Source organism: Panicum virgatum, chromosome 2N (genome assembly GCF_016808335.1).
Source record: "Panicum virgatum strain AP13 chromosome 2N, P.virgatum_v5, whole genome shotgun sequence".
NCBI classification, from domain to species: domain Eukaryota; kingdom Viridiplantae; phylum Streptophyta; class Magnoliopsida; order Poales; family Poaceae; genus Panicum; species Panicum virgatum.
Window position 1 is genome coordinate 63,767,613 of NC_053146.1, and position 16,504 is coordinate 63,784,116.

The following is a 16,504-nucleotide window of genomic DNA, read 5'->3' on the forward strand; positions in this document are numbered from 1 at the left end:
TGTTTTGTACTAGTACAGGGAGGGCAGCGGCCAGCGGGGCTCTATCGACTGAGCAGTCCCCACGCCAGGGAGATTTGCGCGTCCTTCCCTTTCCGCAAAGGCGTTGGTACTAGTATTTCTAACCTGAATGTACTTGAACTGAGCAGAAGTTTCATGCAAACTATTCCCTCTGTCTCTAAATAACTGTCACTTTCACTTTCCGAGAAACAACTTTGACCAAATATATATAAAAATATATTAATATTTAGTGTACAAATTAAATATCATTAGATAGATATTTGAATCTAGTTTTTTATAAAATTTATTTAGAGATTGCACGTATTTTCTACAAATCTAGTCAAACTTGTGGCACGAAAACCAAGAGCGACTCTTATTTAGGGACAGAGAGAGTAGCAGGTAACCCCGCGCGGGGATGGAGTCACGATTTCTTAGTGTGTAAATATAGGCTGAGTAAGAATGGTATCCAAAATTGGAAATCAACAAAAGAGAAAATGGAAAGGGACATAATGGGATAAGATCAATAATGCGAAATGTTGATAGCCCAAAATGAAGAATCAGCTGCAATTCCAGTGAAGCAGCTGAACTGAAATTACAAAAGCTGAATGAAAAGACTTTAAAAAAATTTCAGGCAAGATTTGCTTTTGTTCAGTTACATCTTGGAACTCAAATTGAGACCCAAGGGGGTCAGTAAAACAGAAAAGTACCTAGATGGCTAGATTGGAAGATACAGCGAAGACTATGCCAAAATGTATGCATTATAGAAAGGTGTAGCTAATCTGTTAAGACATGCATTTCAGCTAAACCCAATCATCCATGCCAAAATAGTCATTTAGAGACAAATGGCAGAATAGAGAATCTAGAACCTTTAGTGCAGAACATCGACCAAAAGTTTAGAAGTAATCCTGACCATTTCATCAATGTCCACTTGGTTTTGTGTTAGGAAATCTGAAAATATCAAAGGTGAAACTAACTAAAGCATAAACAAAGAAAACAATTGAAACCATTTTGGTGCACAGTTTGTACCTCTTTAAGGTTTAACAAAATCATGACCTTGGCATGGAATAGGAGGTACCCATTTGTTTGAGCGGGTCTAGGAGATGTGCATATAGTTGGGTAGCAGGAAGATATAGGACATGATACTGTAACAAAGTCACTGCCATTTAACACCAGTGGCACTTCATTCTCAGAACCATATCCGCGGATCTCCTAGGCACAAAGAAGGCAATGAATCCATAGAATCACCACCTAGCCACATCGTTAGGCTTGTCTGCATTGGAAAATTTTTCGACATAGTCAATAGTAGAAAAGCAAGATGCTTCCTTAAATTGGAGTGGTATGTGAACCAAAGATATGAAAATTGTTACGGATGAAGAATATAGTAGAAACATTATTACTGGACACGTGATATCTCTATCTTCTATCGCTATCTCTTCTCTATCTCTACTACTAAAAAGAGGCTAATGGTGACGTTTTTTTCGTCTACATGGTCCTCCTCCCATCTTAGTGAAGCCTGCGACGGTCGTGATTTGTCTAATCCTCTCCCCGTGCGATCTGACCCGTCCAGACCCTCCCCCAGTCATCTTTCGTCCGACGCCCGCCCCCTGCGACCATCTCCCACGATCCCGCCTAAGGATGAAAACGGACGGAAAAAATCACGTCCCGTCCCGCCCGTATTTCTATATTTATCCCGTCCGTTTCCGTATTTACGGAAAAATACAGAAATGGGACGGGAAGCGGCAGAGGGTGTATCCCGTCTGTATTTGCGGGATCCCGTTTTTAGCCGGGATAATCCCGTATTTATAAAATCCGGGAAAAAATAAATAAGCACACCATATATCCTCTCATGTTTCTCAACATCAATACATATATTTCACGCTTTAATCGTAGGAAACAAAAAATATTGATCATATTTTTGAAAAATAGCTTGTGTAAAGGAGTGTCTTGTGTTATATTCATGCAAAATGAGTGGTGGTTAAATCATAATGTATTCCGGTAGATTTTCCAATTCCTGCCCGTTTCCGTAACCTTTATATCCCGTTTCCGCTCCCGCCCTCATTTTCCGTAATAACAAACGGAAATGAAAATAGTTGATGAGTTTTTTCCGTCCGTTTTCGTCCATAATCCCGCCCCACGTCTATCTCTACCAAAACCAAAAGCGATAATCTCGCCCCTTCCTCCGCCAACCTATCGTTGCGCCTCGCCGTTCCGCCGCCGCTCGAGGACGCCGCTCGCACTCCGCTCTCGCTTCCCCTCGCGTCGCTATCTCCTCCACTTCATGCTTGCCGTTGCCGAGGACGCCGTCGCACGCGTTGTACTCTGGTCGCCGTCGCGCTCGTCCACTTCCTCCGCGCGCCACCAGCCGTGCGCACTTGACACCCCCCCCCCCCCCCTCCTCCATCTACACGCCGTGTTGTTGTGGGGAAGGGTGAGGCGGGGTGGCGATTTGGTCCAGCCAACGTCGAACACGACGAATCGGCGAAAGGGGGTCGGCGGCCGTGCTCAGCTCGTGCAGGCCTCTTCGGCGGCGGCGCTCCCTGTCCCGACTCCGACACTAGCGTAACAGGGATGGCCGTGGAGATATAGAAGAGATGGAGTGGAGAGAAGTCATTCGCCCCCATGGAGCCAGAGTGCGCGCTAGCGACCTCAGGTGAGAAAGCAACGCTGCAGCGGGCAACGCACTCATGAGCTCCTTCCGCTCCCCTTCATGTCTCATGCACTTCTCCTCCATTTGCTTCTCTCCTTTTACCGGCTTCCTTCCCATTTGTTTTCTTCTTCAGATCAGATCCCTCGCTGCTGCTGCTGCAAGGATAAGATGGGCAAGGGACAAGGATTGTTGAGTAATTTTATTAGCCTGTGATTTCCTTTAAACTGTCCCAATCTTGCATCTCTGTTCAAGCACGAGCATTCCTGATGTAACCTCTTGCATCACTCCATTGGAGTGCAGATTACTGAATGCACATCACGTTTGTTGCCGAAATTGGTGTGCAGTTGCTAGATTAAAGATCCCTGAACACCATCCTCCGGGTCTCCAAAATCACAATCTACCCACCAGGTGTTCGATAGAATGCTTGTAAGTGGTAGGATACTATTTGCTACTAATATTTCTTTCTTTGTCAAAGTAGCACTGTGGACTACCAGGGATGAGATGAAAGGAAGGTCATACACAGGGTAGGAGAAGAGGATGATATCAGAGAGGTGTCAAGGGATGAGATGGAATTTTTCCTTGGTCATGAGTTGTGGTTCACTGCTCTAGCACAAGATGAGTGTGCAACTAACAAATCTCAGTAGGTTCGTGTTATCATATTGATCTCTTTGAGATTAGCTTTCTGAAAGAACAAAATAATCCTTTAGTTTCAGATTGTGGTTTATATGAATTTTTTCTCTATAGATAATTTGAGATTAGCTTGCTACCTGGTGCCATTTTGGGACAGTCACTACAGAAGGTTTTCTGTAGAAAGTTTTCTGGGAATTCTGGGAATTGGAGGTGGTTCAAAGTGCTATTGCACTTGATATGCTAGAAGGTTTGGAGTTCTGTTGGTGTCGAGGCATCCCTATTTTTTATAATATAGTTACATCCCTGTTTGAATGGAAGCAAGATCTTGTTGATGAGTTATTAGAACCTACAACTCACATCCTCAAACATATTTCAAGTAGAGAAGAGCTTTTCAAGGATAAGGTGAGTCACTCTGTTTCTCTGGATGCTTTTTAAGTGAGATTCTTTTGAGTTTTAGATATCGATAGACAAGCTTAGTACTTTCATGGTAAATGTAATGTATTATTTGCCTACACTGAATAGTGTTAGATCAGTTGCAAAGCAAAATGAATGCTGATCCTTTGAGAATATGTAGAATTGTATTTCCACCATCCTCTTTTTTTTTGGGGCTATGAGGATCTCTTATATCCATTTCTTCTGAATTATGGCAATTTTGTATTTTTACTTCCTATCTTCAAATGTAGATGGATTCTCACTTCTGAGGAGGTCGTAACTTTCACAATTCATGTGCTATTTTGGCTCATTACCCTTTCCTGCAGTTGTTGGACGTAACTTTCACTAGCTCTGCCCTTGCTATTTGTTAATGGATAAAAGTTATGGGACTTCAGGTTATCTCTTTGATCTGTCATCTGTGAAATTTTGTTCTGCTAACTGCTTTGCTTCAGAGTTCATTTTGCTAACAATTTAGAGAAGTCTTCAATATGGAGCCAGTAAAAGATGACAGCACGCCTTTAAATTTTGATGATTTCATCTCAGTAGCAGACCTCTTTTTTAGGCAGGTTTCTGTTTCAACTCAGCTGCACTGGCGACGGCGCAACCGCCCTTCACCAGGCTTGACTTCTGGAGATCCTAGATCCCCGTCCACCTCCGCTTGCTGCTTCTCTGCACCGGCATCTCCAGGACCACCGTACAGCAATGGATGGAGATATATATTGGGATCGATATCATGTGGCACAGCGTCATCTTCGACGGAGGCAATGAAATAGAGTAATCAATGAAACTTTCACTGTTTCCCATTATCTCGGTGTGTTCATGATTTGGGATGAATGTTTCTTCATCTCGAATATGCATAGATACATCGCGATATGGACTAATTTTACACTAGGTCTTGAGACATGGAAGGGACTATCAGACCATCAAGCCGACTTAGAATAGCTTGTCTCTGCTTGTAGGATAGATTCGGGTGTCACTTCTGAATTTAGATTTTATCACTTCACTTCTGAATTTGTATTTTTTGTTCACTTGTGTTAGAGGAAGAAAAATCCTTTATAATTATTGGAAAGACAACGGATCAAAGCATGAAGGATGCATCCTCGACAACAAATACAAGTTGTGGCGCCACGTGGAGAACTGATATGAGAAGCCACGTAGCAGAGCTGGAGTCTATTTCTCTACATGATTGTTTCATGCTGTTGATAGACAATTAGAGCCATGCTAAGTGGTGATCCTTTGGACTTTGTCATATTCGGTAATCTTCTACATATATATCCATGGATCATACTGGGTCGCAATTCTATGAATGTCATATAATGTGCTTTTATAATTATTGTATATGCTTAACATGTGTGCGTGAATTTAAATATGGTTTGAATATATGCATGATCTCATGCAATGTCAATCAATGGTAGCAATATCATCACATTTGATGAATCTGGATGATGAAAAGATATTTCTTCTAAAACTAAGTGTAGTTAGATTGTTACTGGTAATATGATTTTTGTTAGGGTAAAGTCCGTTTTTCAACCCTGAACTATCACGATAGTCCGATTTTGGCCCTTGAACTACGAAACCGGACATCCTCCACCTCCAACTAACGAAACCGTTTGAAAAACAACCCTGGCTCAGCCAAAGGCGGTTTTGCTACAGTAAAATTTCCGAATTTCTGGAATTTCACACCTCTCTCGATTAAATAATAAATAAAGCATAGTTAATATTGTCTAAAAATCATGATATGTTTTTGGGAGGTAGATAAAAAGACAAGTAATTTATTTTGGCTAGATGTGATACATTAAACATAATGAAATTTGAATTATAAAATTTTAAAAATGGGTAGAATTCAAAATTTCTTGAATTTTTGGGTTAGCTAAACCTTTGATAAAAATGAAATAAAAATATGATAATTCATAATTTTTTATTTAGTTTAATAAGATATTTTTTTATTGGCCCAAGTTTTTATGAAAGTTTTTGAATTCCTTCGCAATGCTCAAATTTGAATCAAATTTGATTCCTCAAATTTTAATTTATGAATTTTATATAGAACTTAGGCCAATAAAAAGTACCTAACTAAACTAAATAAAAAATTATGAATTATCATATTTTTAATGTATTTTTATCATAGGTTTAGCTGACCTAAAAATTCAAGGAATTTTGAATTCTACCTATTTTTAAAATTTTATAATTCAAATTCATTTATGTCTATTGTAGCACATCTAGCCAAAATAGATTCTTTGTCTTTTGATCTACCTCCCAAAAAAATATCATGAGTTTTAGACAATATTAACTATGCTTTCTTTATTATTTAATTGAAAGAGGTGTGAAATTCTAGAAATTCGGAAATTTTACTGTAGCAAAACCGCCTTTGGCTGAGCCAGGGTTGTTTTTCAAACGGTTTCGTTAGTTGGAGGTGTAGGATGTCCGGTTTCATAGTTCAAGAGCCAAAATCGAACTATCGTGATAGTTTAGGGTTGAAAAACAGACTTTACCCTTTTTGTTACCCGTGGTAACGCACGGGCACAGACCTACCTAGTAGAGATAAACAACGTCATCCAGATAGCAGTGTACTTATTTGTCATATAGTTAACAGAAATGCAAAATGTAGAGATAGCAATGTATATGCTTACATGCACTATACTGGACACCTCTGAACGTGGGCGAAGCAGATGCCGTTCGCTGGAAATCGGACGATTGGGATGGAGCAGGATGAACAGAAATACAGTAGCGCACAGTGATCTACAGTGGGCACTGGGATGAGAAACAAAGGATTTGATATGATATGATGCAAGAACGATAATTTTGAAGAATTATTGTTGCTTCTATTTCTATTGGTTACAACTTACAGACATTCCTCTTTCTTTCTAATTCTACACCTCACTCATCATGATCTTCAACCTCATGACAACAACAGCACCAACCGACCACCACAATCAGCCAAAAATTTTAAGCCATTTACAGGAAGAATAGAGAGAACCGTGTCATCGTCGCCGCCGGGGGATCACGATCACCGCGCCGCCGCCTTGGTGGCGTGCCCGTTGGCCCTGGACACGCCGCTCGGGGACAACCTGCCGTTGCCGCCGCGGCCGCCGTGAGCGCGGTCCCGCGACGGCGAGGAGCCGCCGCCGCCCCGGGGCTCCCGCGCCTGGCTCTTGGTCGACTCGATCTGCTCCAGCGTCTCCACCACCTCCTTCATGGACGGCCGGCTCCGGGGCTCGCCGGCCAGGCAGTTGAGCGTCAGCTGCGCCGCCTGGAAGGCCTGCTTGGAGTTGTACTGGCCCTCGAACCGCGCGTCCATGATGTGGGCCAGCTTCCGCCGGTCCGCCAGGTACGGCTTCGCCCGGTCCGCCAGGCTCAGCTGCCCGTTGGGACGGTTGGGGTCCAGCGCCCGCTGCCCCGTCAGCATCTCCAGCATCACCACGCCGAACCCGTACACGTCGCTCTTCACGTACAGATGACCTGCATATATGCATGCATCGTTCCAGAGTCCAGTCAGTACAGCCGAGTAGACCTGGACATGGGTCACCCGACCCGAACAACCGGACCCAACCCGCCCGAAAAAAATCCGACCCGACCCGACCCGACCCGAGTTACGTGGCGGGTGGGCGCGGGCCGTATTTTTTGACCCGCAACAATCAACGGGCCGGACACGAGCCGTGATTTTTGACCCAAAACCCGACCCAACCCGAAAAACCCGACCCTAAGGCTAAAAAATCCTACCCAACCCGAAAAAACCCGACCCGACACGCCCGCGCAGAGTGCACGGGCCAACCCGACCCGACCCGGTGATAGGTACGGGTCGGGCGCGGGCCGTCCTATGCGACCCGTGACCCGGCCTTGATCCGACCCGAACCCGACCCGACCCGACATTTGCCCAGGTCTACAGCCGAGAGAATAGTCACTGCAAGCACCAACATGTAATGGATTCTGCAAATCTAACTTTTTAAGTGGGAAAACAGTGATCTGCTGTGACAGATTATCCACTTGAGGGAGTGCTCACAAATCACAATCCATATCGGATCCAAGCGAAAGCTAGGACCAGTCATAAGTGACTAGCTAGTGCCCCACTACACTAGAAATTCAGTGACAAGAAATCGCTTCCCTTGTGGATAGTAGTATCAGTTTCGACACCGAATTGCCTTTCGACACCCACTACTGGTCCAATTGCAGATGCCCCGGAAATGTGGCTAATAATGTATGAGCAAGACAGATATATGCAGTAGATGCGCTAAAACGTGATTGAGAATGAACCTGCTGGAGACTAAGAAAGGTCTGAAGACCCAAATTGGCAGGACGTGAATTCCTGTTTCATACAAATCAAATGCGGAAAGATCTGACAATGACTGTCTCAATTGTGCGAGGCAACCAAACCTATATCCCATACTCCCTCCCTCCTAAAATATAGAGCATTCTAGAGTTCAAATTTTGTACTCAAATATAAGACATTCTAGATTAAGAGCGGATCAAATTATCTTAATTGTGCATCGTTTTCGGGTTTTTCCCAATAGAAAGACGTGCATGCACCTATATAGGGGGGGATGCATGTGATAGAGTTGCATGGGGAAGGGCATACCACTTTAATTAGCACATATTTTGTTACCCAAATAGAGTCCAAATGCTTAATAATTAGGGGTAGAAGAGTCTTTTCTCCATCTTCATAATATATGGGAAAAATCCTAGAATGCCTTATATTTCAGGACGGAGGGAGCAGTGACGAAGCCAGCTCAGAAAATGACCTAGGGAGGAGTTCTACGATAAATTTTTTGCACGGCCAGAGCGACGCGCCCGAGGCTTGCGAACACGCCGAGGCTTGCCGCCCGGCTGCAGGTGCCCGCGGCAGCGGCGCACGGGATCCGCTGACACGGCTGGCGGGTGCCGAGGCGGGGCTGCAGGACCGACGAGCGCGAAGCGCTGTCGCATAACGGCAGCGACACGCCGGCGTGAGCGCCTGAGCGAGACTACAAGCGGGGTGGATGGTGAACTGCAGAAGTCGCTAGAGGTGTCTGGTGGCAAGAAGACGCAGCACTAAGCTGGGGAGCGAGTCTGCGCTTAAGGGGCCGCAGCCTGCGAGACCGGACGGCCCATGAGACCACGAAGCCCTCTCACCCAATGCATCAATGGTCCAATCTGAGTCTCGCGACTCTTGGCGGCAGAGGACTGTCGTCCTCACATTCGGAGGGTGCTGCCGCACCATCAAGAGTCCCTACTGGAGTTGAGAACATGGGATATTGTCAGCACCCACGAACTAGATGAAGCATCTACTACTATGGACTGCCGCACCAGAAAGTCTAGTGTGCATTTTGGCAGCAACGAATGTGTTCGCTAGATGTGCCTGCGCATATGTATCAGGCCCAGCCCATGTAAACACAAGAGAGTCGCTGGTTAAATACTGAGTGTGTGCGATGAGAAAGGGTGTCGAACAACTTGTATGAACTCTTACTCTTTTCTCAAAGTAACCTATTTTTCGAAAGCCAATTCTATGTTCTATCTATTCTTTCTATGTTCCTTCTCTATTGTTAAGAGATATGATTCTTTCTATGTTCCTTCTCTATTGTTAAGAGATATGCTCTGAACTTCGTCTAGAGAAACCTAGGGCGGTCGCCCTGGCTCACCCTAGTGGTGGCTCCGCCCCTGGGAGGGAGTACGTTTCTATTTCAGTGCGTAGAAATGACTAGCACATGGTGTGTTGACAATTCGTTGCATCTGGTCAGAAATATCAGCTGGTGGGAGGATACATACCAGTAGCTACGTACTATCTTCATCATGTATTAGGGGGTGTTGGTGAAAAAGTTTGGGTTTTGGCACTGTAGCAATTTCGTTGTTATTTGGCAATTAATATCCAATCATGGTCTAATTAGGATTAAAAGATTCGTCTCATCGTAATCAGTTAAACTGTATAATTACTTATTTTTTCCAACTGCATTTAATACTCAATACATGTGTCCGAAGATTCGATGTGACACGTACTGTAGAAACTTTTTTGAAATCTAAACAGGGCCTAAGGGATCCTTGTCATCATTACTTAATGCTACTATCTTCTGAATTAATGAAATTGTTCCAGGCGGTTGGTTTCATATGTTTGATCTGTGTTCCTTTGTAATATAATCTCCATAAGCAACCTATGAAATGAAATGAAGTGAAGCGCAAAACAACCTGCGATTCTGCTCCAATCAAGTGTAGCTGAAAGTCAATGACCGGAGGCGCGCCCCTCGCGGCCTCGCGGGCTGTCGACCGCTCGCTTTGCGTTCTTTCGCGAATTTGGGTCGCGCACCCCCATTTCTGTACGCTGAAAGTCAATGACACGTGGGTCCACGTTATTTATGGACCACCCGTCTGTGACAACATTTGTTTTCCGGCCTTTTGCTATTTCAGCTTGTTCTTTTTCCTGGCTGTGCACGTTTTTGTCGAGCGGCATGCACACTCCATCCAGCCGTCCGTTGTGCATCCATCGATTGGCTGAGGTCAGCGGAATTTTCAACCGGTCCATCCAGTATATTCACACCATCTTATCTGTATCTATGGAACTCCCAAGTCCCAAGTCTCCGGTCTCCCGAGCATTTCCCCGTTCCTCTCTCGCTTTCTTCCCCAACAAAAACATCACGGCCACCGCCGCCGCTGCCTCCATACTGGTGATTCCTGGCCGGGGGCCGAGATCCTTTGCGCAGGATTGATTCCTCATCGTTGGCGCCAAGCTCCTACGAAGGATGGAGTGGGGGTTGAGCTCCTCGCCATGGGGGGAGCTCCTGCTTGCAGAATCAAATCCTCTTCGTTGTGCTTGTGCTCCTATTGCGGGTCGAACTCTTCACCATGGGAGGGACCTCCTGCACGCGGGATTGGCTCCTCACTGTGGGGAAAAGCTTCTCCACTCAGAAACAAGTTCGTCGTCTGTTTGATGATTTTTTTTTAAAAAAAATAATGAGACGCACCAAAATATATGTATGTGATATGCATTTGTTGAGGTACTCCCTCCGTATTGATAAAAGAAGTCGTTTTGAATATGTTTTGGGTCAAATATTGAGAATATAAATCATCAATAACTTTTAAATTGTTGAGTTTGCAAATGTGAAAATTATATGAATTGATTTGTCTTGAAAAATACTTTCATAAAAATATACATATCTCACTTTTCTATAAATATTTTTATAATAACAAGAGTTCAAAGTTATGTTTTGAAGACCGTGTTGTTGTCCTAAACGACTTCTTTTAGTAGCAAGGGAGGGAGTATTTTTCATGGTTGAGCCTATGACTTGTGGGCCCCATCCGGCCGCATGCCGTGAGAAAACACCAAGGTTTGAACTAATTAATCTTAAATTATTTTGCTTCTAGAAGAAGAAAAGAAATAGCTAAAGCTTGGTGCTGTTGGTAGTTCGTCAGGTGAGGCTTAATCACGTAGTACGCGTGTATCTCACGAATTGATTTATGTTGGATGTTCTATAAGCCGGCCCACCTGTCGGTGCCCATGCAAGGTCTCTATCCACGTTGGTTTGTGTTGATTGGCATCCAGGGCGGTTGATTAGAGATAAGGCCAGCATATCTTGGACAATTTCTCGTTTGATTAGAGATAGAGTCCGGTTGTTAAACCCATATATTTTGTTGGATTGGCCGTGTACAAGCTGATCTGGATTTAAAGATAAAGCTACGCATGCACGCGCTAGTTAGTTCCTTAGAGCAACTCCAACCCACCCCTCTTCGCGTCTCCTATTTTGGTTTTAGGAGAGAGAAACCCAAAAATCCCCTCCAACCCATCTCTCATCACGTTCCTAGCGATAGGAGGCCTCTCATCCGCGGGCTCCAACCACCTACATCCAGGAGCTCCGGTCTGGACTCTCATCCGCGTGGAGGAGCAACCGTCGCCCCTTCCCGCGCCGGCTCGGACGCCATTCTCGTTAGGTATGCTCCTTCCCGGCGTCTCCATCCATTTTTTTGCAATCGACGTAGTTGGATCTAGGGTGAGAAAGGAGCTGCCGGCGGCTGGTCTATCGAGCAGCCTGCGGCCGGATCTGCGCCCCGTGCGGCCGGATTCGCGCGGCCCCTTCACTGAAGCGGCTCGTCGGCACACGCGCGAGCGCCGTGCGGGCGCTAGGCCCACCGCCAGGTGCCGCCGCGACCGCCGGGGGCCGCCACGCGGGCGCTGCGCCGGCTGCCCGTGGCCTTTGCTCGGGCGCTGCACCGGCCTCCCATGCCAGCCGCGCGGGCGCTGCGCCGGGCGGGTTCTGCGTTGGCCCCCGTGGCCTGCGGTGCGGGCGCTGAGCCGGCCTCCCGCGGCCGCTGCGCGGCCTCTGCTCGGGCGCTGCGCCGGACTCCCGTGCCAGCCGCGCGGGCGCTGCGCCGGGCGGGCTCTGCGCCGGCCTCCCGCGGCCTGCAGTGCGGGCGCTGAGCCGGCCTCCCGCGGCCGCCGCGCGGGCGTCCAGCCGGTCTCCCGCGGCCACCGCGTGGGCGCTGCGCTGGCTGGCCTCCAGTGGTAGATTGCTAGCGCATGCTGAAAGGAGAGGGAGCTTGGGCGCTGCGCTGGCTGGTCTCCGTGCTGGCCTGCTAGCGCTGGAAGGAGAGAGCTTGGGGTAGACTGCTAGCGCGCGCTGGAAGGAGAGGGAGCTTGGGGAGGAGAGGAACAGAGCAATTGAACAGCCTATTTTCTTGCCAATTTTTTTGCGTAGCTTCAACAGAGCTATTGATTTCTAAAATGTTCTTGCAATTTTTGTGTGACATGGTTCGATCTGATAATGTAGGGAGCAAGATGGAACCATGGATGATCGATATGCTTGCAGGCAATGGTGGTGGCAGCCACGATCTGGAAATGCATGGGACCAATGCTGGTGGCAACCATGATGTGCAAGTTGTTGAGACTCAACATGGTAGCCCACAAGAGGAACAAGTATTCAGAGAGGCTGCAGTTGTTGAAGCTACCACTGGTGTGAAAGGTAACAAGAAGAGATCCAAAAATTTTAGTGTTAAGGAGGACAATCTGTTGGTGGCAGCATGGTTAGAAATTAGTATGGATGCAGTACAAGGCATTGATCAACCTCGTGCTACTTACTGGGAAAGAATTCATGAGCACTACCACTTGCACAAGGATTTTGAGACTGATCGTAATTGTGGTTCTCTTGCTCATCGTTGGGGTATCATTTTAGAAGCAGTTAACAAGTTCTGTTCATGGTATGGTCATGTGCAAAGAAGACAGGAAAGCGGTTTGACGGAGCAAGATAGGGTATGCATTGTTGTTTTATTGTTTCAGCATTTAATTTATTGCTTTGCTAACAACAAAATATGTTCATTCACACATAAATCTGGTGTGTAGGTACTTCAAACCTGTGAAGTGTTCAAAAAAGAGGAAGGCAAAGCATTTTGTTTGCTGCATTGTTGGAACGTCTTGCGGTACGAGGAAAAGTGGAATGAGACATGTGCAAACAAGAAACAGAAGACTAGCATCAATGCTAGTCCAGGGGCATCTACTCCTCCAAGCTCTACAAATGGTAATGAACAGGACTGTGCTAGTCAGTCCACAGAAGCTACCAATGCAAGACCTGATGGTAGGAAGAAGGAGAAAGAACGCCTGCGCAAAGGTAAAGACCCCATCTCTCCTACTTCAAACCTTTACATGGATGCTATGGAGAATTTGTGGGCTAAGAAGAAAGAGATGGAAGAGATGAAAGAGCTGAAAAAAAAAGAACGAAACGATGAGAGAATTGCATTAGAGATGAAAAGGCTTGAAATAAAAATGGCTGCAGAGAAGGAGAGGAGTGACCTGCAGCGAGACCAGCTAGAACTAAAGAGAAGGAAAGAAGATGATAAGGTCATGAAAATGGACCTTCGTGGTTTGGATGACCGTCAACGTCGTTACTATGAGAAGATGCAAGACGAGATCATTTCTCGACGCTTTGGTGGAGCTTGATATTGAGATGGACTTGTACTTTAATTTAGCTGGTATTGTATGGACTTGTAGTTTAATTTAGCTATCCTGGTATTGTATGAACTTGTGTCCTGGTATTGTATGGCTTCGGACTAAATTATGGTTATGCTGCCATGGTTATGCTTCATACTAAATTATATGCTTTATTGGATGACTGGGACACAAAAGTACATGACTGTGAAACAAGAGTACATGATAAGGATACAACCAAACTAGCTAAATAACTCTAATAAAAAATAGCTAAATAACTCTAATAAAAAATAGCTAAATAACTAATACATGTCTCCATGACGACTCCAGAGGTGTTCGATGAGATCATCTCGAAGTTGAGAGTGAGTTTGAACATTTCTGATTTCATGATGAGCTTGCATGAATTCATGGAACTCCCGTGTGCGATTGCGAACTTCTCTTGGTGATGGACGCACAAGTTGGCCAACACCATCATAGCGGAAGTCTTCATCTTCATTGCGCTCATCTTCAACAATCATGTTATGCATGATAATACAAGCTATCATGATATTTCTAAGAGTGGCTTTATCCCAAAAACGGGCTGGTCCACGAACAATGGCAAAGCGAGCTTGTAAAACTCCAAAAGCTCTTTCCACATCTTTCCTAACTGCTTCTTGTGCTTGGCAGAAATATTTTTTCTTATTGCCAAGCGGGGACTTCATGCTCTTCACAAATGTTGCCCATTTCGGATAAATGCCATCTGCAAGATAGTACCCCATTGAATAGCTATGGCCATTGATGGTATAATTTACCGGTGGAGCTTCTCCTTCAGCTAATTTTCCGAACAGATGTGAACGGTGAAGAACATTGATGTCATTATGAGACCCCGGCAAACCAAAAAATGCATGCCAAATCCATAAATCTTGTGAGGCCAATGCTTCCAGAATGATTGTGGGCTTATGAACATGACCAGTATACTGACCTTGCCATGCTGTAGGACAATTTTTCCACTCCCAATGCATACAGTCAATGCTCCCAAGCATCCCTGGAAAACCCCTACGCTCACCAATTGCAAGTAGTCTAGCAGTGTCTTGCTCATTCGGAGATCTCAAGTACTCATCTCCAAAGACCTCGATAATGCCAATGACAAACCTTCTAAGACTTTCTATAACAGTACTTTCACCTATACGAATATATTGATCCATAAAATCTGCCGGTACACCATAACTTAACATCATGTATGCTGCAGTAATCTTCTGCAAAGAAGATAACCCAAGGCGACCATTTGACTCCCTCTTTTGCACAAAATAATCATCATGTTGCTCTATAGCTTGCACTATGCGCATAAACAGAGAACGGCCCATTCTAAACCTGAACAAAGAAATACAAATAAGAATCCCTATGTAAAAATAGAGTTAAATTAAAATCAAATTGGATGCAGTAATTACGAACCTGCGACGAAAGAAAGTTGGACCATAGACTGGATTGTCCGAAAAATAATCGTTGAACAACCGCCACGCGCCGCTCATTCTATCACGATAGATATATTGACGACCAACCACAGAGCCACCCCATCTTGGAGCACTCGTACCCTCGTACTGCGTGTGCGCTATGTGTAGAGCCGAAAGGATCAGTTCATCATCGTCATCCGATGACGATGATGAGGAGTCTAAACGAAAAAGAGAGCTCATTTCAGCAAGAGAAGGGAGAATGGTTTGGTGTGGTCTCCAGTGTCCAGGCATCCGCATATATATAGATGTGAGAAAACTAGCCGTTTGAATACTAGCCGTTGGAAAAGCTAGCCGTTTCAATACTAACCGTTGGAAATAATAGCCGTTGCAAAATATAGCCGTTGTGAATAGTACCTTCAGAATTACTGTAGTTGAAAAACGGGTTCTAAATATTGTAGTTCTAAATATAGCCGTTGGAAATAAATCATGCAAAAATAAAATGGTAATTCAAAATAATGCTCATGGTAGTTACTTTATATGAATAAAGAATGAGGGAGTTGGAGATATAGGAGTTAGTATGAGAGGTCTGTTGGAGTTTATTGTGAAATAGGAGAGAGAAATAGGATGAGAGACTCTCATATGAGTGGAATAGGAGGCCAAAAATAGGAGGTGGGTTGGAGTTGCTCATATAAGCACGTGTGCTAGGAGTTTCATTGATCAAGCCGGCCCACCTGTCATTGGGTTCCAACGAAATCTAAGTCAAGCAGCGGCCGGTCAGTTTAATTTACTGAATACTTTGAGATAAAAGATATTGTGCTTGCCGTTAGTAGAGATAAAGTTCTAGTTAGTTTAAACAAGATCGGTTGTTTCTTGGCGGAGGGTCAAAGGGCCTCCTCCTCTACCTATATAAAGCAGCCGAGGCCCCAGGCTAGAGGGCACGCACACACATGTACACGCATTGAGCAGAGGCATCACGCACACAAGCAAGCGCACGCTGCACGCACACGCCGCCGGAGAGCCGCCGCCGTCGCCTTGCCAGCCGGAGAGCCTTGCCGGAGAGCCGCCGCCGTCGACAAGCAAGCGCACGCCATCGCCGTTTGCCGCTGCCGCCGTCGAGCAACCCCATCAACCAGCCGCATCTCGCCGCCGGCCAACCGTTCATCAATTCGCTCGCCATGATTTACGGTGAGATGCAGCCCAGATGCGATGAGTATTTGTGACACTCCAGCCCAGGACTTAATAGGATTAATAGGATACTCATACCAACAAGTTGCAATTTCTTTTCCGGAAGCCGGTCTCCAAAGAACTCCGAGTTTAAGCGTGCTTGGCCCGGAGCAATTTGGGGATGGGTGACCGACCGGGAAGTTATTTCCGGGTGCGCACGAGTGAGGACAAAGTGTACAGAAAAGACTGGTGTTGGTCGGTGAGGGCAGTCTATGTCCTAGAAAGCTGTCAGATGTAAGCGGACCCTCCCTCAGAATGGTATCAGAGCCG

The 16,504-nt window shown here is 45.5% G+C and overlaps 3 protein-coding genes and 1 long non-coding RNA gene across 5 annotated transcripts; 2 read left to right on the forward strand and 2 right to left on the reverse strand.

Moving 5' to 3' along the window:
* The first annotated feature begins 2,155 nt into the window (after positions 1 to 2,155).
* Positions 2,156 to 5,086, forward strand: LOC120661819. 2 transcript variants are annotated; one of them, XR_005670096.1, is made up of 7 exons: positions 2,156 to 2,647; positions 2,778 to 2,837; positions 3,123 to 3,288; positions 3,389 to 3,676; positions 3,958 to 4,101; positions 4,273 to 4,480; positions 4,745 to 5,086. It is a non-coding gene; the product is annotated as an uncharacterized LOC120661819 (long non-coding RNA). The 2 variants fall into 2 exon arrangements; XR_005670095.1 differs by having other exon boundaries at positions 2,157 to 2,647; positions 4,269 to 4,480.
* Positions 5,087 to 6,410: 1,324 nt separating this feature from the next.
* Positions 6,411 to 7,203, reverse strand: LOC120661818 (probable serine/threonine-protein kinase PIX13). Its single transcript, XM_039940781.1, has one exon. It carries the CDS (start codon positions 7,116 to 7,118, stop codon positions 6,711 to 6,713), a length of 408 nt encoding a protein of 135 aa, XP_039796715.1. The 5' UTR covers positions 7,119 to 7,203; the 3' UTR covers positions 6,411 to 6,710.
* A 4,168-nt stretch (positions 7,204 to 11,371) lies between these two features.
* On the forward strand, positions 11,372 to 13,761 carry LOC120661820 (glutathione S-transferase T3-like). Its single transcript, XM_039940782.1, has 3 exons — positions 11,372 to 11,593; positions 12,430 to 12,908; positions 12,999 to 13,761. The coding sequence occupies exons 2-3, from the start codon at positions 12,438 to 12,440 to the stop codon at positions 13,590 to 13,592; spliced, it is 1,065 nt and encodes a 354-aa protein (XP_039796716.1). The 5' UTR covers positions 11,372 to 11,593; positions 12,430 to 12,437; the 3' UTR covers positions 13,593 to 13,761.
* A 121-nt stretch (positions 13,762 to 13,882) lies between these two features.
* LOC120662907 lies at positions 13,883 to 15,400 on the reverse strand. Its single transcript, XM_039941959.1, has 2 exons — positions 15,012 to 15,400; positions 13,883 to 14,930 (listed from the first exon to the last, which is right to left on the reverse strand). Exons 1-2 carry the CDS (start codon positions 15,305 to 15,307, stop codon positions 13,883 to 13,885), a joined length of 1,344 nt encoding a protein of 447 aa, XP_039797893.1. The 5' UTR covers positions 15,308 to 15,400.
* Between the last annotated feature and the right edge of the window lie 1,104 nt (positions 15,401 to 16,504).

Coding starts and splice junctions, on each gene's coding strand:
- LOC120661820 (XM_039940782.1), top strand. CDS start 12,438: ATGGAACCATGGATGATCGATATGCTTGCAGGCAATGGTGGTGGCAGC. Junction 12,909..12,998: donor GTTTGACGGAGCAAGATAGG/GTATGCATTGTT, acceptor TCTGGTGTGTAG/GTACTTCAAACCTGTGAAGT.
- LOC120661818 (XM_039940781.1), bottom strand. CDS start 7,118: ATGCTGGAGATGCTGACGGGGCAGCGGGCGCTGGACCCCAACCGTCCC.
- LOC120662907 (XM_039941959.1), bottom strand. CDS start 15,307: ATGCGGATGCCTGGACACTGGAGACCACACCAAACCATTCTCCCTTCT. Junction 14,931..15,011: donor CCAACTTTCTTTCGTCGCAG/GTTCGTAATTAC, acceptor TTCTTTGTTCAG/GTTTAGAATGGGCCGTTCTC.